General features: G+C 50.5%; 1 protein-coding gene across 4 annotated transcripts in view; it reads right to left on the bottom strand.

Moving 5' to 3' along the window:
• Window positions 1-580: 580 nt before the first annotated feature.
• Window positions 581-23,943, bottom strand: part of ACACA (acetyl-CoA carboxylase alpha) — a 97,941-nt gene continuing 74,578 nt past the window's right edge. For all 4 annotated transcript variants that reach the window (XM_041482853.1, XM_041482850.1, XM_041482852.1 and 1 more), the window contains 11 exons: window positions 23,071-23,214; window positions 22,846-22,966; window positions 21,163-21,259; window positions 19,677-19,773; window positions 18,903-19,038; window positions 13,776-13,953; window positions 13,433-13,545; window positions 6,782-6,936; window positions 6,040-6,210; window positions 2,925-3,061; window positions 581-2,717 (listed from right to left, as the gene is read on the bottom strand). In XM_041482853.1, coding sequence (XP_041338787.1) covers window positions 2,591-2,717; window positions 2,925-3,061; window positions 6,040-6,210; window positions 6,782-6,936; window positions 13,433-13,545; window positions 13,776-13,953; window positions 18,903-19,038; window positions 19,677-19,773; window positions 21,163-21,259; window positions 22,846-22,966; window positions 23,071-23,214 — 1,476 coding nt within the window. In that variant the 3' untranslated portion in view covers window positions 581-2,590. The remainder of the gene's footprint in view (window positions 2,718-2,924; window positions 3,062-6,039; window positions 6,211-6,781; window positions 6,937-13,432; window positions 13,546-13,775; window positions 13,954-18,902; window positions 19,039-19,676; window positions 19,774-21,162; window positions 21,260-22,845; window positions 22,967-23,070; window positions 23,215-23,943) is intronic.

Genomic DNA, 23,943 nt, shown 5'->3' with positions numbered 1-23,943 from the left:
GAGTTCAGTGGGGTCTGTCCCCTCACCACCCCCCAGATTTTAACTATCATAATTCTGGTTTGAAAAATGCAAAAAATCAACTGCTGGAGTTGTGCTGGCTCATGTGGGCAAATTTAAATCTCACCTTTCACGGGGACACCTCCAGAGGGTGTTTGTGGATCAGCTCCCAGGGACATCTTTAGCCAAAGTCCTGCTGGGCCTTTCCCTGCAGGCTCCTGAGGCTGGAAAAGGTCTCCAAGATCGTCCAGTCCAGCCATCCCTGCCCACAAAACAGCCCTGGAAGAGGGTCCTGAAGTTCTCCCACCTCAGCAGCAATCTCTGGGATTTGGGTTTTTTTCCCTGCTTGTCCCATTCCCTGTGATGTTGAAGATGGGAATGGAGGATGGGAATGGGGAGTGGCCACCACCAGGCTTGGGGACACCTGGGGGCAGGGGGGACCTGGGATGGTCAGAGCTGTGGGATGAGCTGGGGAGGGCTGAGCTGACCTGGAGGGTCCCACAGAACCCCCTCTGTGCTGGCCTCCAGCAAAGCTCAGCTCCCCCAGGACAGGGGGGACAGATTCCACTCGCAGCACCAGAGCTGTATTTCATTCTTTTTATTAAAAGAAATTGAGGTAAGTGAAATACTTCAGCACCAGCGAGAACCGTTCGTACCCAGGGGGTTTCCCCCCCTCCCCGGTGACCCCCACCCCTGGGGACATCACAGGTGCTGCTGCCACGGGGCCCCAGCAGGCCCAGAGCCCCCAGGGCCAGTGCCAGACCCCGATGTCACCCAACAGATTTTTTTGGAGCTGCTTTCCCCCCAGATGAAGCGAGGCCTGGTGCTGTAACACTGAAATGGGGGGGCTGCTCTGGCTGAGTGGGCACAGGGACACCTCCCACTGCAGCTGCAGATGTCCTGGAAAGGGGACTCTGGTGACACCACCACGGGGGGATCCTGGTGACAGGGGAGGAGCCCCACCAGTCCCGGTCCTGCCTGGCTGACACATTCTCTGTCTGTGTGTCCCGCTGCAGCCCACCCTGGCGAAAGCAAAAGCATCTCTGGGGCTTGTTCAGGGGGCTCTAGTGGAAAAAAAAAATCTCTTAAATCAAATTAGGGTTCTTAACTATTAAGAAAAAGCAAGTCCTGCGGGTGGCCGAGCTCTGCTGGCCACGGGCAGGGGAGCAGCGACCCCGGGCTGGCACCTCCAGTCACTGGCAGCACAGGAGAAGGGCTGCATTGCACTTCAGGAGGAAACAGGGACAGGTGAGAGGCACTGGCAGCATCATTGATTAATTCTCTCATAAAACAGCCCTTCTGATGTACCGTACTTCTGACCTACAGCCCTTCCTGCTGGAATAAAGGAGGGGCTGTAAAATCTGAAATTCTTCCAGGACCATCACTGGTGAGCCCGGGAGTGCTCACTGTACCCAGAGCTGTGTGTGAGGGGTGGGCTGTGCTTCCCTCCAGCACTGCAGCTTCTCTGAGCTTTTGTTACATAAAAAAACTGTAGAAAGAAGTTGGGGATCTGGGATAGCCTGGGGGGGACCTGGGCAGCTGCCACCCCTTCCTGCACTCACCTGCCACCCAATTCTTGCTGACCATTGCCACCAGATACCAAACCCAACACTTTTTCACGTTCCCAGGTAAGAGTGGCCCCTCTCCAGCCAGGCCCAGGCAGCTCTGGGCAGGGCAGGATGATGGAGAAAAGCTCTCCTCAGATCCTCAAACTGAGATTTCCTTTTGCAGTTCCAGCCCAGTTTTGGCTCTGTCCTTTCTCCTCCCTCACCTCAGCTGCCTGGACCTGCCCACAGGGAAGGGATGAGCACTGCCCACACCTCAGCCCTGAAAAGATCAGGGAAGGGAGAGCAGAAATGCTGAGCAGCTGCACTTTGGTCTCTTGTGCTTCCTCCCAGAAGGGCCTTTCACAAAATTCACAGCCTGCTCTAAAGGAAATGGGCACAAAGGCAAAGCAACAGAGGTTCAGCCCCCAAAATCCTGCCCCCAAAAAACCTTCACAGCCCTGGGGAGCCTGGGAGCCTCCTGGGGGCACGGGGACAGCCCTGGCCACAGCAGCTAAAGGCTGGTTTTCCTCTACCTAGGAGACAAGACAGACGTGGGACACACAAATCAAATCACCACTGACAGAGGGTGACACACAAATCACCACTGGCAGAGCCAGGGGCTGCGGGGTCCCCGGAGAGGGGACAGGGGGACATTGGCACTTGTCAGCACGGAGCTGCCGCTGCCGGCACGGGGAGGAGAGGAGAGGAGAGGAGGGCAGGGTGTCCCTGCAGGGGCAGGGTGTCCCTGGAGGGACAGGGGTGTCCCTGCAGGCCCTGCCACGCCAAGGCCTCGCGGTGCCGGAGCGCCCAGCCCCGCTCTGTTCAATAAATAAGGTACAGGAGGACAGCGGGGACTCAGTTCCGCAGGCGCTCGTGTTTATACATTTTCCTCGTGTCCCTGGCCAAAGGACACGCTTCCTCTGGCCAGCCTGATTTGAAAAAATAAAAACTGTCCCTGCAGCAGCGCTCCCGGAGCCTCCCCCGGGCGGGGCCGAGCGGACAAAGGGCAGCTCCCGGCTCCGGGCTCCGCCGGGCAGCCCAGGCTCTTACGTGGAAGAAGGCGAGTCCATTGTGGAGAGGATCCGCACGACCTCGGCTCGCTGCGTGGGGGAGATGTGCTGGGTCATGTGCACGATGGAATCCATGGCAACCTCGGGATTGGCCTGGACCAGGCTGCGAAGAGCACAGAGGGGAGTGAGTGAGTGAGTGAGGCAGCTCCCAGCAGGGATCCCAGGGGGCTGGAACGTGGGGCTGCGAGCGGGCACGGCCCTGGGTGGGCTGGGAGCAGCTGAGAGCTTCCTCAGGACACTGCTGGGCTGAGGAATCCTGAGTGTGTGCACCCGGGAGCTCTGGAGCCAGCCAGGTCCCCTCCCTGCTCACCTCCGGATCTGCTTGAGCACGTAATCCCTGGAGATGTATTTGATGTTCTCCTCCACCACCGAGCGAACGCCCTCCTCCTCCGTCAGCTGCTTCTCCAGCCACTCCACCAGGTCCTTGTTGCTGTCCCACAGGTAGGCCTGCCAAAATCCACAGCTCAGCCTGTGCCCCAGCCCTGCCCACTGCCAGAGTTGCCCCACAGCTCTGCACTGGCACCTGGGGGTGCCACATCTGGCTGGGCATCCCCACAAACACACCTAACAATCAGCACAAGGTCAAGGATTGTTCATTCCTTTTGCATCCTGCCATAAATGTGATGGAAGGGGACCGAGGAGGTGCTTGGTCAGTGCTGCAGAGAACAAGCTGCAGCTGTCCCAGATAAATCCCTGTTTCCCTGGTTATCAGCTCCCCAAATTCTGGTGGAATACAGCTGACCTGACATGCAGCTGCTCCAGGGACTGTCCCAGTGCTAAATCAGGGGACCTGTGAGTCCCCATCACCTCCAGCCTGGCCCTGCAGTGCTGGTCCCAGCAGTGCTGGGACCCCTGACCCAGCAAGGCAGAGCAGGTCAGAGTGTCTGGACCCTCAGCCACAACCCCCTTTTTGCCTTTCACAAGATCATTTCACCTGATATTTGCCAGGTAGTTGGCTGTGTAATAACTCAGGAGTGTGTGAGCCCCTAACAGCCTTCTCTCCTCTGCTCTCATTTTCTTTACAAATCATTTAAGAATCGTTTTGTTAATGGTTTCCGGAAAAGCAAGTGCTGCCATTAGCACTCATTCATATTTATGTCATTTTATTTGGGTAATTAAACACAAAGCTCCTCATTTAAAGGTGCACTATCCTTCTCTGTTATCACTAACCAAGTCAAAGGCAGAATGACAATGAGCTGGGGGCGGTGACACCGTGGTGGCACCTCCCGAGCACCCCGTGCTGCAGCCAGACCCTGCCACACCTCGGGGACACAACCAGGGAGCCACAGAGGCATCGGGGCTGGAAAAACACCGAGGCCAACATTCCCCAGCACTGCCGAGGCCACCAGTGACCACGTCCCCAAGTGCCACAGCCTTTAAATCCCTCCAGGGATGGGGACTCAGCACTGCCCTGGGCAGCTGGGCCAGGGCTGGGCAGCCCTTCCCAGGAGGAATTTCCTTCCCAGGGAGGATTTTCCTTTCCATGGAGGAATTTCCTTTTCCATGGAGGTATTTCCTTATCCATGGAGGAATTTCCTTTTCCATGGAGGAATTTCCTTTTCCATGGAGGATTTTCCTTCCCATGGAAGAATTTCCTTTCCATGGAGGATTTTCCTTTTCTGTGGAGGAATTTCCCTCCCATGGAGGAATTTCCTTTTCCATGGAGGATTTCCCCTCCCAAGGAGGAGTTTTCCCAGTATCCAGCCCAGACCTCCCCTGGCCCAGCCCGAGGCTGTTCCCTCTCCTGCTGCCCCTGTTCCCTGGCTGTCCCCTCCTGTCAGGAGCTGTGCAGAGGGGACACTTCCCCTGTCCCAGGCTGTTCCCAGCCCTGCCCAGCCTGGCCCTGGACACTCCCTGGAGCTCCAGGAGCTGTGGCTGCCCCTGGGAACCTCTGCCAGGGAGGAATTTTGGTTCCAGAGCCCATCCCAGCCCTGACACACTTCAGAAATCCCAGGATTATTTCATTTCCTTTCACACGATGCCTCCGATTGTCTCAGCCCGGTGATGTCACTTCAAGATTTTGCTTATTTCATTGTTTTTCTCCTTATTATGATTTGAAACTCGGAGTTTTGCTCCCTGCCTGTGCCCCTGGCAGGCAGCAGCAGTCCCTGCATACAAAGGCAGGTTCCAGGGAAGGGGGGAAAGCCCAGCCCCAGACCTGTGCAAAGCTCCATTTACCCAAGAATCCCAAAGCTTTTCGTTTAGGAGAATATTTAATACTCTTATTAATCATTTTTAATCCGTTTGCTTTTAATTAAGAAACAGCATGATGCTTCCCTATCAACATATGCCAGGGAGCAGATTAATTGTGGCTTAAGATAACTCTCCTTGATTGGTGTAATGTATTAGCTAACGAGCTGCCTGCTTTTGGAGAGCTCAGGCTCTACCTTGGAAAGGCTGCTGCCCTCCAGAGAACATTCCCCCCTTCCCTGGAACCCCTGGGTGTTGGGGACTTCAAAATCAGAATGAAAAAAAAAATAGAATTAAAAAATAAATCACCGAAATAAAATAAAATTTTAAAATATAAAGTAAAATAAATAAAATAAAATACAATGAATGAAGTAAAATAAATAAAGTAACAAAGTAAAATAAATAAAATTAAAGAAATAAAAATTTAAAAAATTAAAGTAATATAGTAACAAAGTAAAATGAAATAAATAAATACATAAAATTAAGTAATGTAAATAAAATTTGATTAAATAAAACAGAATAGATAAAATAGAAAAATAGAAAAATAAAATAGAATAAAATGGAAAAAATAGAAAAATGGACTAGAATAAAATAGAAAAAAATATAAAAATAAAATAGAATAAAATAAAATAGAATAAAATAAATAGAATAAAAATTAAAATAAAAATAAAAAAATAAAATAAAATAAAATAAAATAAAATAAAATAAAATAAAATAAAATACAGAGATTGAAGGCTTGTGACAAAACCAACCCAAGAGCAGCTCCAGAGCTTGCCCTTCCTGCAGGCTGAGCACTCTCCCTGCAGGAACACCCCAGTCCCTGCTGTCCATGCCCACCCTGGGCTGGCAGCCCTGGCAGGGGCTCAGGGTGGCAGTGCCCCGAGGCTGGGCAGGACAGGGCTGGCTGCCACCCACACTGCCCTCCACCCTGGACTGACCTTCACCTTGGACTGACCTCCACCCTGGACTGACCTTCACCTTGGACTGACCTTCACCATGCCCTTCACAGGGTGGAGGGTGCCCACCACCCTGCACTGCCCTTCACCCTGGACTGACCTTCACCTTGGACTGCCCTTCCCTGTGAGCTGAACCCACACTGACCTTCAGCGTGCCCACCACTCTGCACTGCCCTTCCCCGTGCCCACCACCCTGCACTGCCCTTCCCCGTGCCCACCCTGCACTGCCCTTCCCCGTGCCCACCCGCACTGACCTTCCCGGTGCCCACCCGCACTGACCTTCACGGTGCCCTCCACCTCGATGAACCAGCGGCGCAGCATGGCCTGGATCTGCCCGTCTGTCAGCTCGGGGTTGGCCTCGTGGATCTTGCTCTTCACGGCCTCCTCCAGCAGCAGCCGCCGCAGCCGCCAGTAGAAAAACGTCCGGGAGGTTTTCCAGTCCAGGACATCCTGCCCGAGGCAGGGGACAGGAGTGAGGGATGGAGAAATGGAGTGAGGGACAGGGGAAGGAGTGAGGGACAGGGGGAAGGAGTGAGGGACAGAAAAAGGAGTGAGGGATGGAGAAAAGGAGTGAGGGACAGGGGGAAAGGAGTGAGGGACAGAAAAAGGAGGGACAGGGGGAAAGGAGTGAGGGATAGGGAAAGGAATGAGGGATGGGACAGGAGTGAGGGATGGAGAAGAGGAGTGAGGGACAGAAAAAGGAGTGAGGGACAGAAAAAGGAGTGAGGGATGGAGAAAAGGAGTGAGGGACAGAAAAAGGGGTGAGGGACAGAAAAAGGAGTGAGGGATGGAGAAAAGGAGTGAAGGACAGAAAAAGGAGTGAGGGACAGGGGGAAGGGAGTGAGGGGCAGGGGAAAGGAGTGAGGGACAGCAGGAACAGACACACCTCGTTCCCATAGGGAAACCCAGGCTGGGATTTGATGGAGACTCCCTGGGGATCCCAGCCGGTCCCCAGGAGCTCCACAGGCTCACGGAGGGTCTGGCTGCAGCCCCGTCCCCAGGGAAGCTGAGGCACACTCACGGTTATGGCGCCTTTCTCCTGCATCCTGCCGGGGGTGTCGTGCAGGTCAGCGAACTGCATGGCCACCTGCTGGTACATGGGCGCCAGGAACTCCTCCCGCTCCTTCAGCTTGGCCTCCAGCTCCTTCCTGTCAGCCGGGCTCAGCTCGGGGGTGCCTGCAACCACACACAGCTCAGACCCGGGGGAAACTTGGGGTACTTGCAACCACACACAGCTCAGACCCGGGGGAAACTTGGGGTACCTGCAACCACACACAGCTCAGATCCTGGGGATGCTCAAACCACACACAGCTCAGATCCTGGGGTACCTGCAACCACACACAGCTCAGACCCTGGGGTACCTGAAAACACACAGCTCAGATCCTGGGGTACCTGCAACCACACACAGCTCAGACCCTGGGGATGCTCAAACCACACACAGCTCAGATCCTGGGGAAACTTGGGGTGCCTGCAACCACACACAGCTCAGACCCTGGGGTGCTCAAACCACACACAGCTCAGACCCTGGGGTACCTGCAACCACACACAGCTCAGACCCTGAGGATGCTCAAACCACACACAGCTCAGACACTGGGGTGCCTGCAACCACACACAGCTCAGAAGCTCAGATCCTGGGGAAACTTGGGGTGCCTGCAACCACACACAGCTCAGACCCTGGGGTGCTCAAACCACACACAGCTCAGACCCTGGGGTGCTCAAACCACACACAGCTCAGACCCTGGGGTGCTCAAACCACACACAGCTCAGATCCTGGGGATGCTCAAACCACACACAGCTCAGATCCCAAGGGAAGCTCAGGGGTGCTGGGAAAGCCAAAGGACAAACCCCAGAGGATCAGCTCCCAGCAGGGCCCAGAAAGTCTCTGGTCCAGCCCAGATTCTGTGCCACAGAGACTCAGGCAAGGGCTCTGTGGGTGTTTTCACCACAGAAACTCTGTTCCATTTAAATGCCAACGATCTGAGCCATCAATTAAGTGACATCTACAGGACTTACTCCTAAAAGAGAATAATGTCCCAGCACTGCTGTTCATTTAGCAGGAAACACAGACCATGGCACAGCACCTTCACCACTGCAAGTTCTCCTTTAGCCCACTCCAGGGGCTCTGCCATGACAGCACGAAGCCAGAGCAGGAACCCCAAGCCAACAAACCCAGATTAAACACTGGGCAGAAGCTTTAGAGAAACCCCAGGAAGGACCAGTGCAGAATCCAAGGCTGGAATTCACTGTCACTGGGCCCAAACAGGCTCACAGAGGGTGATCAGACAAATTCATGCAAGGAGATTCCAGCACAGGCTCCTGAGCATGAAGATCAGCTATTAATCTGTGCTCAGGAAGCCTCTAAACCACAGCTGGAAGCTGAGACAGCATCCTGGGGGCTCCATCCCAGGATGCTGCTGCTCCTTCCACGCCTCATTCCCACAGACACCATAATCCAAGGCTGCGGGTCCGAAGGGAGGAGCTCCCCAGTGGCCTGAGCACCCCAGTTCCTGCTCACACACCCCATATCTGTATTTTTCCAAGGCACAAGCCCTCCAGACAAAGATTCTTCCCAGGGAAGGAATGTTTTTCCTGTGCCTACCAATATAAATGCTACCTAACCCTTCAGATGCGAGTAAGAAGGTTTTAATTAAGAGAAGCTCCCCTTCTAACCTTCAGAATAAAAAATTATCTATATTTATCCACGCTGAACTCCCAGGCTCCCTGGTTTCAACACAAGCACTCGAGGCAGCCCCGCTGGTGAATTCCGGCCCCTGCCAGCGAGTCCACCCAGCCAGGCCCAGTAATGATTTAGGTGAGATTAACAAATATGTCAATGTCTATTTTCTGCTTAATTTAAAAGCAGCGTCTATAAAGATTTTTGACTTCTGAACCCTGTTCTCCTGGAAGAAAGAAGGTAACAATGAGGAGGGGGGATAAAGAGTGATTATCCCATCATCGATCGTTTGTCAGGAGCATTTCTTATTCACTGGACTATTGTAAAAAGCTAAGCTCTCGATCAATCCCGTAAGCCCCCTGTACAATTAAATATCTTGGAATGGTTTTCTTTCTTTCCTAGTCAGATCTCAAGGCCTCAGGGTTTTTCAGAAAGCCTGGGCTTTATTTATTTATTTCTCAGGTTAAAAAAAAAATAATAAAAAGAAAAAAAAAAAAAGAAGTCTCTTTTCACAAATCTTATCCTGGCAAGGAGAGGGGAGTTAAAATATGGGATTCCTTTGCTCTAGAGGTACTTGACAGTTAATGAAACTGTTAAAGTTTAAATCATAGGAGCATTATAGACCTCTAGGTATGGATTGGCTGCTAATCAATAGGGAAACAAAAGGAGCAGTGCTCCCATTCCATGAGGAGAGAGCCTGGCACACGGTGGGGCAGCACCAGGAACGTGAGTGACCTTCCTACAGCAGGGAGCACGGGGCAGGCTCCTGCAGTGCCAGAAATGTCACCTTCCTCTTGGACTGCAGCTTCCCCTGCAGCTCCACATCACCACGGCTCTGAGGGATGGGCAGGGCTGGGAAACAGCTCAGCTCTGCTCCCAACACCCCCAGAGCCCCCCATGGCAGAAAACACCACAGAACCTCCTGCTTCTACAGGCTTTCCTCTCTTCTTTTTCTATCAGCAGCAGAACTGCCTTAACCAAGTTGGAAAAATGCTCTGGGAAAGCTTTGGGGTCCCACCTCCCTTCCACACCTGCAACAACAGCCTCCCACCTGAACCTCACCTTCTCCTCTTCTGCCTTGAGCAAAAGTTGCCAGACATAAATTTATTCTCTCCTGGCAGGGTGGGCAGGGCTGGCACAGGGTGCCCAGAGCAGCTGGGGCTGTCCCTGGATCCCTGGCAGTGCCCAAGGCCAGGCTGGACAGGGCTGGGAGCACCCTGGGATAATGGAAGGTGTCTCCGATGGGCTTTAGGGTTCCTTCTAATCCCCTCCATCCTGGGATTCCATGAAATTCACCAAAAGCAGCAAAAAAATGCCAAAGGTGTCCAAGGCTGCCCAGGCAACTCCCCCAGCCCAGCAGGAGGGAGCAGTTCCAGAGGGGAGAGGGAAGGTCACAGGGAGCCACTCACGTCCCTGGAGAGACAGGCATTTTTGGATTGTCTCTTGTTTCTTTAAATGAGACAGGCTGTAATTGCTTCACTAAATATTCAGCAGGATTTATGTCAGAAAGGTGCAGCATGAACAGCCAGTGAAGGTCACACCAGCTCGTGGCACAGGCTGCAAATATCCCTGTACAGAATCCCTGAGATTCCCACCCCGGCCCTTCCCTCTCTTTGCTCCTGAGGTCTCATTTCCAAACACCTGAAGTGTGGCAGGGACATAATTCCAAAAAAAATCCTACCCCCAGCCCTCCTGGGAGGATATCCCAGTGCCAAGTGCCACGGAGGAGCTGAGAGAAAGCAGGATCTGCTCTGGGAGCCTTGTGATTGTGAATTAGCACCAATTTAAATGCAGCAGCACCTGCACAGGGAAGCAGCTGCTGAAAACCAGCATCACCCACAAAACAAAGTTATAACCTGTGTTTATCCAACACCCCGTGAGAGATGGAATCAGAAAAGCAGTGTCCCTCCCAGGTTTTCCTGAAAAACTGGCAGTGGAAGTCAGTTCTGGTCCTGCACCCCAAAATGTTTCTTTTCAGAGAGGAACTGCTGTGCTGAAGTGGAGCTGAGTGATGAATACTTGAGTGTTCACTCATTATTTGGAAATTTAAAGGCAATTTTGGATGCTCTTTTGCCAAGTAAGGTGTGAACCAAGCCCCAGCAGCACAGACTGGCTGCCCTAGGAAACGAAATAAATGAAATAAATAAAATCAGAGGTGCATCCAGCACACAGGAACACCTCCCAGGACCAGCAAGAAGGACATTCCCACCATCACAATGTGCATCAGGTGATGACTGGATGCTGCCTTTTTCCTGCAGGAAACAAGGAAATGCAATAGCCAGCCTTGCTGGAACTGGAGCCATTCTGCCATTCCTTTCACCCACATTCCACCCCATTTTTGCACCCATTTCCCTGCACCTCTGACACGAGGCACAGAATCTGTATGACAAGGCTTATTTTCACTCCACTGCTAAGTGTTAATTGTAATAAATAAATAAAACTGAGTCTCTGTGTTTTAAACTCTGGCCCAAGGCTTGCAGGCTGCCCCGTTCCCACATCTCTGGTGATCCCTGCTGTCCCTGCACACCTGCTCCAGGTGGGAACGTGCTCTGGGGCAGGAGAAGGGCCACCCTCCCTCACCCTGCCCCTTGCTGGAACAGCCCAACCCTGAGTGACACTTCAATAAACCACGGGGCTAATCAACATTTCAGCAATGGTGCTGCAGAATTGATAATGAACAGATTTATGTCAAATGATTCAATATCTGCCAGCCTCCCCTGCTCTGCCACGTCCAGCCCCGGCGTGGGCTCGTGGGACAGCATCTCCCTGGTGCTGCTCTCCGGGGAGGGATGACAGCCACTCAGGGGTTAAAGAGAGGCAGTGAACCCCCAGCTAATGAGTAAGAATTCAGCAGGCAGTGTAAGATAAATGGAGCTTTCTCTGCTTCTGCTGGAGTCAGCATGAACTGCGGCCCTGCGGCTTGTTTGTGGCAAATGGAGTGCGCGAAATATCAAAGGGCAGTGATCCAGAAGAAGACCGACTTTGACAAATTTTAAATTGGCCAGAAAGAAAACCAGCAAAAAAATAAAAAAAAAAAAAAAAAGGAAAAAAAAAAGGAAAAAAAAATTATGCAATCCAGTGTGTCCTGCAATCTTGGCTCTCCTGCTCTGGTATGGAATTAGTGGCAAAACAACAGCAATGATCAGCGATGCTGGAGCAATTACGATCCATCTCAGGGAGATGCTTATCAGTGACTGAAGCTTTTAGAGCTCTCCCTATGTACAGTTGTAAGTGACTTGCTCTTGTGTTGCAGTCATTTTAATTAAAGTGTATGGAGTTTGCTGGGAGTAATTACCCTGTAGAGGAAGAGGGGGGGAAAAAACCCCTGACCAGGCTCCTGGCTCCTCACATGGCGCTGGGTTTGTGAGGCTGCTGGCAGAGACTCTACCCCATCTTTCCCTCTGTGGGTTTTTTTTGAGCATCCCACAGGATTCAGGGGTGAGCTGCACCCACAGAGGTGAGTGAAGGTGATGCTCTGCTCCCCCTCCCTGCAGGATTGCCACTCTCCAGCCATTGTCTACAGTATTCTCCAGGGGATGGATCCATCCCCAAGCATGGGCTCTGCTGGAGCAGGGCTTGCTGTGCTGCTGGCACTGCCAGGGGGTGTGGGAGGTGAAGGTGAGCACTGCCAACAGCAGCAGGGCTGCCCTGCAGGGCCATCCACCCAGCTGAGTGCTCAGCACACTCCCTTCCCTAAGCACATCTCTGATTTCTCCTTCCAGAGATTCCTGCTCTGTCTGACACACACCCATGGGAGGGGGAGCTGCAGGTCCTGCCTGATGAGGAACTCCACTGAACACCTCCAGAGAGGCTTTTTGGGACTCTGAGCTGGGTCCCCATGATTTGGGGTGGTCACTGGCCCTTTGCTCCTAAAGGAACACTGTCAAGTCTGACAGAGGCCAAAAGTGAGGTTTTCTGAAAATAAAGCCTGCAGCTGCAGCAAGGAGGTTAAAACTGGGATTTAAGTCATGGAATAACAGAATGGTTTGAGTTGAAAAGGACTTTAAAGATCATTTCATTCCACTCCCTGCCATGGGCAGAGACACCTTCCACCATCCCAGGGCACCCCTCACCCTTCACCCATTATTATTCTCTTCCCGAGGCATATCAGGAGGGTTGTTTTGTATATAAATTGTTGCCCTGCCATAAATTAAAAAAAAAAGCCAAATAATAAAATGTAACTGCAGCAATAGCCAGGATTTATCAGTCATTTGCAGAACACTTTTCCTCCTGAAGGATCCCAAAAGGCTTTATAAATTCAAGCCATACCCACATGGCACGCTTCTCCCTCCACTGAAATGTAGTCAATTTTGGAGGTAAAAGGAGGCTCTGTAAGATTATACTCTTATAGTAAGAGCCAGTAAAGGACTATTTAAAAAGCCTATTCCCTCGAGAGAGAACATATCTGATATTAAGTGCATTCTGCTGAACACTCTGTATTTTGGGATGTTGAGTGTACAGCAGGCGCTGGGATCACTCGGAGCGGTAATAACACAACCCTGGCCGTGCCAGCACTGAGCTCTGCACAGCCCCCCTGTCCAGAGACATGGACAACATTCCTCATTCCCTTGGAACTGAAGAGCACAGGGATATCATTACTGCAAACTACCCCAGACACTCAGAGACAGTCCAGCAGCCCAAAATGTCTTTGATCAAACCCTTCGTTACGTGAAACGACGCCTGCTGAAGGCTTGGCCCACAAACCTTTAGTGAGCTGAGCAATTGCTGAGCTGGAAATTAGACCCAGGCATCTGCAGTGAGGGTCTGTTGTGAGATCCAGCCAATAAAATATATTAAAATAGAGAAATCAGCTCAAAAAACCACAATATTCCACACCCTGGGTACGCTGAGCATGCACCAGTGTCATCTCACACGTACACACACGCCGTGGTCTCATCTGGTTTTCTTCCCAAGTCAGACAAGAGTAAATAAAACCAAGAAGGACTGATGAAATGCCCCCCTGGGGGTGCCCAGGTCCCAGCGGGCTGTGCCACGTACCCAGGCGCTCGGCCAGGCGGATGTACACCGGGTCCACCCTGCGCATCGTCTTCACCAGGTCCTTCCTGCGGAACCGGATCTCCACCGTCCCCTCGGGCTCCAGGATCCCTCCTCTGCAAGAGAGATAAGAGAGGCACTTCTTGCACCTGACTTTGCATCATCAGGCACAAAAATGAACGGTTCAACATCTGCTGGAAAGCACATGAAAAGAGAATGGGGAGGGAGACAGAAGGAAGGGAGGATTTTTAGCTCCGGTTTCTCCAGACGCAGGCAAGGCCAAACATGTCCAAGCCCAACTGTCCCCAGCGAGCCCCAGCTGTGGCTGCAGGCAGAGGGTCTGTACCTGCTGTCCCTGTCGGCGTACATCTCCATGTGCCGGGGGTTGATGGTGGGGTCGATGACCACCCAGGAGCCGCCGCGCAGCTCGCCCTGCGGCGGGATGTAGATGAGCACGGGCTGCCGGTACTCGCGCAGGCCGTCCACGATGTAGGCCCCGAACTTCAGCACCTGGTCATACATGTCTGGGGATGGACACAGAGATGGTCAGACATGTCTGGAGTGGACACAGAGATGGTCAGCGTGGCTGGGATGGACACACAGATGATCAGGAATGGCTGGGGATGGACACAGAGATGGTCAGTGTGGCTGGAGTGGACACAGGGATGGTCAGCGTGGCTGGGATGGACACACAGATGGTCAGCATGTCTGGGTTGGACACAGAGATGGTCAGGAATGGCTGGACAGGACACAGAGATGGTCAGACATGTCTGGAGTGGACATAGAGATGGTCAGGATGGCTGGGATGGACACAGGGATGGTCAGGAATGGCTGGACAGGACATAGAGATGGTCAGCGTGGTTGGACAGGACACAGAGATGGTCAGACATGTCTGGGATGGACACAGAGATGGTCAGTGTGGCTGGAGTGGACACAGGGATGGTCAGCGTGGCTGGGATGGACACACAGATGGTCAGCATGTCTGGGTTGGACACAGAGATGGTCAGGAATGGCTGGACAGGACATAGAGATGGTCAGCGTGGTTGGACAGGACACAGTGGACACAGAGATGGTCAGGAATGGACATAGAGATGGTCAGGATGGCTGGGATGGACACACAGATGATCAGGAATGGCTGGGGATGGACACAGAGATGGACAGGCATGTCTGGAGTGGACACAGAGATGGTCAGGGTGGCTGGACAGGACACACAGATGGTCAGCATGGCTAGGATGGACACAGAGATGGTGAGGCATGGCTGGACAAGACACAGAGATGGTCAGTGTGGCTGGGATGGACACAGAGATGGTCAGACATGTCTGGGATGGACACAGAGATGGTCAGCATGGCTGGACAGGACACAGAGATGGTCAGGAATGGCTGGACAGGACACAGAGATGGTCAGGACACAGAGATGGTCAGGCACAGCTGGGACAGGGACACACAGCCTGGAGTCACAGCTCACCACTGCTCCACAGCAGGTGCCCTGGGATGATCCATCCCCCATTCCCAGCCCACAAACATTCCCACAGTTTGGGGAATCAGCCTGGGTATGTCTGCACTGCCCAATTTCAGACTTTCCACCCCAGACCTCTCCCACAACTCATGTAATGTGAATAAAATGCACCTAAGGGCAGCAGAGCTTTTCCAGATCTTCATAAAAATGTGTGTGGAGAGGGATGGAGAACAGCACTCCGCTCTTCCTCCATTAAAATTTGTTTAAGGCACTTTGCTCAAAATTAATAAGAACAACTCCACTGTGTAAAGACAGTACATTGAAAATATCAGCCCCAAAGGTGATTTAAATAAAAGAGAAAAAGGGAAGGCAGAAGAATTTCTATGAGATGATATAGTTTCTAATGGATGCAGTTTGTAATGGAAACGGGCACTCTTGAATATATATATTTTGTTACATATAATTATATCTACAAGTATTAAATCAAAATGCAAGAAATGAAAAATACTTATTAGGCTCATCTAGCCCACCTCTTTGTTCACACACGACTGTTTCTTCCACAGTGCTTTTGAAAGCTCCCATTTAGAAACCCCAAACAATAAATCTGCTTCTTTAGGGGCATTTCCCCAGGCAAACAGATGAGATTTCCCTCAGAGCTCAGCCAAACTTCCCCTCCCTCCCCATGAATTTCATGTCACCACCCCTTGTAGCACCCTACACAATGTCTGCTCTCCTTCAGGCTACGGCAAACAGCAGCAGGATTTCCAGTGGGGTTTGTCCTCAGACACTGCAGGCATCCATCCCTCACCTCTTCCAACCCCCTCCATCACTTGGGTTTTTTGCCTGGATCCTCCCAGTTTGCCTCATTTCTTCTGGCCATTAAAATACCAGTGCAGAGAAAATGAAAGATCTGCATTTATGTACCTCACACCTGCTGCAACAGGAACACTGAGACTCTTTTATTCATCTAAAATCCTTCTATTCCTCAAGAAAAGCTTCATTTCTGGGGAAGAGAGAGACCCCAGCCAAGGGCCCTTTGTCATTTAACCCTCATTTCAGTGTTAAGCACTAACATGAACAAAATTAAGCAATTAACTCTTTGGGAAACACTTTTATATACATATATAAACAAATATATACAAATATATATTAGTATATTTGTATATACTAATATAGATAAATATATATTAGTACCACAGGCACTGATAATAGCTCTCCATTTCATTTCCAAGGTCATTGCCCAAACAGCCAAGAAAAGGAATTTAATATTATTTAAGAGGCATCAAATGCTGACAAAAGGAAGAACAATTTATTCCCTCTAATTGGGAATAAACATAAATCCCAGCAGAGACAGTGAGGAGTGAGAACCAAACAAAACTCCAACCTTTCCCTTTGTCCTGAGCAAAGAAAAAGACTCAAAAGGGGTGACAAATTTATTACTAATTATACAATTATTTTATTATGTAGTGCTAGTAATAAACCACTTGAAGTACTTTCAGCTAATTCTAGTGTTAAGAAAATAATTGCTTGATTCAAATTATTTTAACCAAATTAATTCTTTACTAGACATTTTTTACTAGTGCTACATAATAAAATAATTGTGTAATTAGCAATACATTTTTCACTCCTGCCACGGGTGTGTATTTTACTCAGGTGAAGTGCAGAGAAGAGCAGCACTAATTGTTTGAACAGGGCAGAGGGAGGAGAGGCAGAGAAATTGGGGGAACTGGATGCTTTCTCAGAGCTCCACGTTTCCCAAAAGGAAAGGAATTTATTTCCATTCAGGAAATAAAGGAAAGGATTTTATTTCCTTTCAGGAAATAAAGGAAAGGATTTTATTTCCCAGGTGGTCAGGGGAGCATTTCTGTGCATGTAGATCCTTTGGGATCAGCCTTGCAGGAGTGTGAACCTCTGCTCCCTCTGGGAATGTCCCAGCATCCTGAGCCAAGAAGGGCTTGAGCCCCAACATTTGTCATTAAACAGAGCCAAGGGCTGGCTGCCCTTGCACACCCAGCTCTTCAGCAAGGCTGGGGGAGCTGCTGCTGCTCCTGGGGCTGGGGACACCCGTGGTGCTCCCACATGTGGCTGTGAACTCTGCTGAGGAGCATCCTCCTCCCTGACTGCTGCTGCCAAGGGGTCCCCACGGTGCTCCAGGACAAAATTCCTGTATTCATTTAAACCTCAGCCCAGCCTGAGCAGCCTGGCCTAGTGAGAGGTGTCCCTGTCCTTGGCAGGGGGCTGGAATGAGGTGACCTTTAGGTCCCTCCCAGCCCAAACCAGCCTGGGGCTCCATGAGCAGGGCAGGGATGCTGCAGGATGTCCCAGGAGAGCAGAGCTGGGTCTCTGGCAGTGCCCACAGAGCTCTGTCCCCATCTCTGCTGCCCTGTGCCCACCCCACAGGGACACACAGGTGTGCCCACCTCCCTGTGGGGGTAAATCCTGGCACTCAGAGCCCTCCCTGCCCCTCTGGAGCTGGAGCAGATCCCACCAGCCTGCCTGGAACAGCAGAGGGGACCTGAAGACAGCACTGGCCAAGACACCACATCAACCCATCCAACAACCCAGCATCAAATCAGCCAACCCAGCACCCAACCACCCAAACCAGCACCAAATCACCCAAACCCAGCACCCAGCCACCCCAGCTCCAGCCCGGCCTCTTCACTCACTGGATTATTTTACATTTATTGGATTGTTCTTTACGATCTGTCCCGGGCAGAAGTGAGCAGTAGAACCCGAGCCCCCACGGGCGAGCAGGGTTCCATGTGGGGGGATTTGCATGTGATCAACCCCCCCTTGCTGAGCCCAGGACCCCGGTGCTAATTTCCAGGGAATTTCACGCCTGATGTCTCCCCGCCGTGGGTCACCGCCGCTTCGCCCAAATCAAGCCCTGCCAAATGGCTCCTCCATCGGAATATTCCAGCCAGTTTTTCATCATTTAATTTTGCATTATGCTCAGGAGCCTTCTGGCCACGGAGAGAGCTCGTTGGGGAAAGCAGCACCACCACGAGCTGCCTTTATTTAGGGTGTTATTTATTTATTTTGCAGCAGGAATCAGACCTCCCTGATCAGGCTGACTAGGAAAGAGGGGGTTTAATTTTTTCCCTCTTTTTTTTTTTCCCTTTTTCCTCCCCCTTCACTAATGTCAATTTTCAGCATAGCAAGAGCTGTCTCTAATCTTTTCCTACTCATTACACACAATTTTGGAGTCATTTTACCCACAGTGCAGTCGGCTCCTGGCAGTGTGTTTGTGTGCACTGAGGGGTGGCATAATTGTTTATTTTCCCTCCCTGCATAATCCCCAGCCAGCACTGAAACCAAAACTGCAAACAACTCCCCAAGGGACCCCGAGAGTGTCAGGAGACACCAGCAGCAGGCAGGAGGCTGGAAAATGCAAGGAGCCAACTGCAATGGCTCTGTCCTTCCCTCCTCCTCCTGCCAGCTGCCTGGAATAACTTGGGATATGCAATATAAATATTAACATCCTCATGATGCTGCCTGTTCCACCCAACTCCAAAGCTCAAACTCAGTTTCTGAGGAACCCAGCAAGGCCAGACCTGACACTTTAAGGTAAAACAACATTTAAGGACTAAATAAATAAGGGGAAATTACATCAACAACTTCCCAGTGTGTTGTGTGGCTGGGAAAGCAACTCGTGTAGGGGGTGCAGCAGCAGCACACAGAATCCACCCTCAGAGGCAGTGGGTGTTTTCCAGAGGGAAAAATTTTGCCCTCTTTTTCCACCTCTCACCTCTGCATCTGCAAACTCAAAGGCTCTGCCTTGTGCCCAGCTGAGGAGCCAGCAGAGCCCAGCAGCCTCTGCCACCCTGAGACCTTCAGTGCTCCTGCAGCCTCCCTCACACAGGTAAGAGGCCCTGATCTAATCTTTCACTTCAAATTTTACAGCCTCAATCTCACATCCTTGGCACTTCACAACACTTCAAGCAGCACTCTGTGGTGCCCTGAGCAGCCAAGACAGAGCCAAAAACACCCCCAGGACAGCTCCAAAGTGCTGCTTACCTTTCATTCCCCCAGAGAAGCCTCTCCAGTTGGCAAAGACCATCAGGGGCAGCCCTTCCCTGTTGAAGTCCTTGATTGCCTCGGCTGTTTTGAAGGCAGAGTCAGGGAACCACACCTGCCCAGCCTGCTGGATTATCTGGTGGGAAGAAAAATCCACTGTCAGGCCTTGAAGCATGTTATTGTAAGAGTTAAAACACAGAAAAACCATCAGGAGCTGTGATGTGGGATAAATAATGAGGACTATGACAGGTGAAATATGTGGGATCTGCTTGGCCATGGGAAAATTGGGACAATCCTTTTGCCACCAACTTCCAACAGCAGCATTCCCATCAATTCAGCTAAGAAAAGAGAGTATGGACAGCCTGGCACTGTGATGCTGTAAGGAGGGGAAGGAGAAGAGAAAGAAAAGGACATGGAAAGCCCTGGAGAGATGAAGCAGGGCCAGGGCTGGGAAATCGGGCAGGGGAACAGCAAAATGTCAGAGCAGGAAGGTCGGGGAGCACTCCAGTCACAGCAAGAGAGCAGGGAAGGGATTTTTGCTTGTCACATCTCCTGATCCCTGATCCCTGCCCCTCCCCTGAGTCCTGAGGGAAGCAGGACTGCAGGGAATCTGGGAATTCCTAGAGGTTTCCTGGAGGAATGGTCACCCAGCAGTGCCAGCTCTCCAGGAAGGGCTGCACATGGGTACCACACCTGGGGAAAGAGGGAACCCCACACGGACAGGGCTCCTTGCAGGGGACAGAAGGGACACACAGGAGCACACAGCCCACCCACCTTGGCCTCCGAGTCCAGGTTTGCAGGATCAGCAGGAATGCTGAGCTCCACCGTCCTCGTTTCCACGGCAACCACTCCTACAGGTATTCCTCCCAGCCTGCAAACAGGTGAGACAGTGAAATTCCTGCTCCTGCTTTGCACATCCAAACACCCAGCAGAGACAAAAAACAGGAGCAGCGTTGGGGCCTCTTGCAGAGCTGAAGCTGGAAAGTGCCAGAGAGGTCACAGCTCTCAAAGCAAAATCTATTCCAAAAATGAGCACATTCCTCTCTAGAAATCCAACAGAATAAACCAAACCCAGATTTTGAATGGTAGATCTGTGTATCCACCACCTTTCACCTGCCATCACCCAGATTTTGGTACTGGTGGTCTTGACCATGAAAAATCAGAGAATCCCAGAAGGGGTTGGGAAGGACTTTAAACAATTCCTGTGTTTTCTCCAGATGTGCTGCTGCAGGGTGACAGCCAGGGGGGCAGGGTGCAGGCACAGAGGGATGGGCAGGAGGGTGGGCACCAAGGAGGATGCCCAGCTCTGCCCCCAGGGCACGCAGACCCTGCTGCACACAAAAGCCGTGGAAGCCACGCTGCCAGGACAGTCCCAGCAGAGCCCCCTCTCCCTCCCCAAGCAGCCCAAGCTGATGACACACAAACAGGCAGGGAAGAGACAGGGCCCATGTGCACTGAGGGGCTGAAATATTCCCATTGCCTGTGATGAAGAGGCTGCTGGAACCCCATAATTGCAGAAGCCGTCTTAAATCGGTAACTTATAACTTCTATATTAGGGCCCATGTGACCTAATAAAGAACATCTTTATCCAAGTATTACAGTTATTTATTGAACTTGAAAACAGCTCAAAACAACTTCTGTTTTCCATAATACTTCATATAAATTTTATCAGGCTAGCACATGAAGATGCTACATCTTGTTTTATAGTGTGTCCCTGGACAAGTTGCCATAGAATAATAAAAGACAATTTACAGCCAACAGCACACATATTCCAAACATACATACAAGAGATGAGTTTTGGCAGCACTTACAGTAACAATCCCAGAAGAATACATTCATATTTGTTTTTTTTCAAAGTGCCACTGCTTTTGAAAGGAGTCTGTTTCATTTGTGTTATATATCCCTGCTGTGTGAGAGTCCAAAGCCACTCGGAATTTGTCAGAAGAAAGGAATGGCAAGTGAAGCTGAGCATGGACAGAGAGCTTCTGGCTTTGCCAAACCATTGATTTCCACCCCTGGCATACTGCTTAGCCTGGAAGCCTTTAAATTATAGAATTATAGAGCCATGGAATGGGTTGGAAGGGACCTTAAAGGTCATCTCATCCCTTTCTTTTCAACTCCTTCTATTAAATAGATATATATATATATATACACATAGAGAGAGAACAAAACAATCACAGGAATGTTGTGTTCTAGAGAAATGCAAAGCATAACCCAAATTTGATTTCTACAATTGCCTAAAACACACCTCAGAACTTACCTTGCTCTCCCCACCACCACTGTCTGTGCCCAGGGCTGCATGATCTCCATGAACGAGCCATGGTCGAAGAAGCCACTCAGCCACTGCCCTTTCTGATCTAAAGGGAAGGGAAAAAAGGGAAAAATCAAAGGAGGAAGGAGAGAGGGAAGAAAGAAAACAGAATATCAAAGCAACAAATCAAACTTGCTTTAAAATGCCAGCTGGAGAACATGGCACTGTCTTTTTATTTATTTAATTTTAAATAGATGACAATACAAGGGAACATTAGACAGCTGAGCATTTGTCTGCCTTCAGCCATCATGTCTTATTTCATTTCCTAGTCTGCATAAAGACAGCAATTTATCAGCAAAAGCATCATTTATTGTTAAACGATGGGGTTCGGAGAGCAGAGGGACTTCCCATGCTTTTAAATAAATAACTCTGCTTTTTTCAAGACTACAAACATTTGTCAAAAGGCAGTAAAGTCATTAAAGATGGTTTTCTACACATCTATTTCTATTTTAAAACTTATCTCATATTCTTCTCTTGATCCTGCCTAATCTTTCTTTGAAAGAAGGAATGCTGCAGAAACCTAGGAACTAAATATGAGAATTTCAATGATATTTCAGAGTCAGTTACAGAAATCACAATTCTGTGGGGCAGCTGCTGTGCTGCTGTGGAGTTTTGGGAAGCTCTGCATAAAAATAACCCCCAAAAAAATCCCCCCAAAAGCCCAAATCCCTCCCAGCTTCACCCCTTGGCACAGAGCTCCTGAGGAACTCTTTCCTCTGAACAAGCACCTCTGCTTCTGCAAACCCAAGCCCAAAACCAATTAAAAAGTGGAGATCCAAGCACGCTAACCTCTGCTGACTTAAACAGGATGGAGAGTGTTTTATCAAGCCCAAACTTGTAATTACTGTGTTCTACATTCCTTGCCTCTGTGGCCCCACTGTAAAATGTGACCATCCATTTCAGAATTATCTCTTTATCGCGAGCCCGAAGCTGATCGTTTAGATTCTGGCCTCGTGTCGGGCGTCAGTTTGAAGAATATCACAGCAATATCTCCTCTAATAAATGGCTTTAACTTTTCACCTAGGAGATATCTGCTTTAACTTATCACAGGGAATCATCTGCTTTCCTTAACGCTTCCACTAAATTAAAATCTGAAGTCACTCGATTTGGAAGCCGGCGTTTGCGGCGCCCGGACAGCTGGATGAATTGCTTGAGAGATGATGAAAAAATATTATCCAAAACCAGAAAACTTAGTTTATCACAAATCTCATTTTAGCCCCCCAGACTCATTAATAACAGCAGGAGTAATGGTCACCCAGTTTGCAGCTTGTACCTACACAAGGCTGCACAACCCCAGTGGTGCCAACACAACAACTCCCCAAGATCCACAGGAATATTGTGATTCTTTTAACATACAGCCCTCTGTGGATGGACTTTCCCCTAAATCATAAAAAAAATCCATAAAAGTAACTATTCATAGATCATCTATAAAAGTATGGCGTCCTTGAGTCCTTGCTACTTTTAGATATTGTTTATAAATAATATTATTGATTAATAGTATTATATGTAAATATTTATATATTCTAGCCATATTGCTCAGAACTATTTTACAGAGTCTGAAGTATATTTGGGTAGCAGACATGTGGCAAACAGCCTTGAAACAAGAAGAGCTGCTGCATGTCCTGGCCATACTTGGGTTGGGGCGTCCAGCCAGCATCCAGCGAGGGTCGTAGGGGGTCTTGGTGGGAACAAAGTCAATGGTTCTGTCTATGGGATCCTTGGCTTTCAGGATGGGCACAGGGCTGTGGATATTCTAAGGGAAAAAGGAAAACACAGAAGGAAGTGAGAGCCCCATTCCCACAACCCTGCAAACACAGCAAACAGTGGCACCTCGGACCTGGCAGGCCCAGGAATTACCTTTGGCATGTAGGAAAGCCACTGCAGAATGGTGTAGACCCCTTCAAAGTCATCACACACAGTGTCATGGGTCACCCCGTTGTTGTGCATGATCTGGATCCCTCCCAGCTGGTTGTTGGAGGTGTAAACTTCCCGTCCAAGCACCTGGGGAAAGAAAAACAGGAGAGCCATCAGTGCTGGGATGATGGGCCAAGGAGGCACGCACTAACCCACCCCTGCAGCACCTCAGCATCACCTGGAATGAAAAGGATGGAGCAAACCTCTCTCAAGGGAGCCTCCCAAGCCCTGGGTGCAGGTAAGAGCTGCTGAACAGTGATCCCTAGCGAACAGAGGGCAGGGGTGGGTGGGATATTGGGAAGGAATTGTTTCCTGGGAGGGTGGGGAGGCCCTGGCACAGGGTGCCCAGAGCAGCTGTGGATCCCTGGAATTGTCCAAGGCCAGGCTGGACTGGGCTTGGAGCAGCCTGGGATAATGGAAGGTGTCCCTGCCCATGGCAGGGGGTGGAATTGGATCTCTGAGGTTCCTCCCAGCCCAAACCATTCCGGATTCTATGATCCCCAAGGGGAATGATACCAGTGGGGAAACTGAGGCAGTTTTCCCACTCACCCTCCCCAAGCAGCAGTGTGACCAAACTCTCGAGTGCTGAGCCCAGCTCAGCTCACTAATCGCAAACATCTCTGAGAAAACTGTGGGTGGATGTATTTAAATGTATAACTGAGAGGAAAAAAAAAACCAGACAAAGGCCCAGCATCTCCTTGGAGAGGCTGGCCAAAGCAGGCTGGGGCTCCTCATTCTCTTGCACAGCTCCATCTCTAATCTGAGCCTGGGCAGCACAGCTCTTTTCTCATTCTCCTGCTGTCTCTTCCCATTTGC

The sequence above is a fragment of the Pyrgilauda ruficollis genome, unplaced genomic scaffold (assembly GCF_017590135.1).
Source record: "Pyrgilauda ruficollis isolate IOZ18807 unplaced genomic scaffold, ASM1759013v1 scaffold59, whole genome shotgun sequence".
NCBI classification, from domain to species: Eukaryota; Metazoa; Chordata; class Aves; order Passeriformes; family Passeridae; genus Pyrgilauda; species Pyrgilauda ruficollis.
The sequence above is the reverse complement of the archived record's forward strand: the minus strand, read 5'-3'. Positions and strand labels throughout refer to the sequence as shown.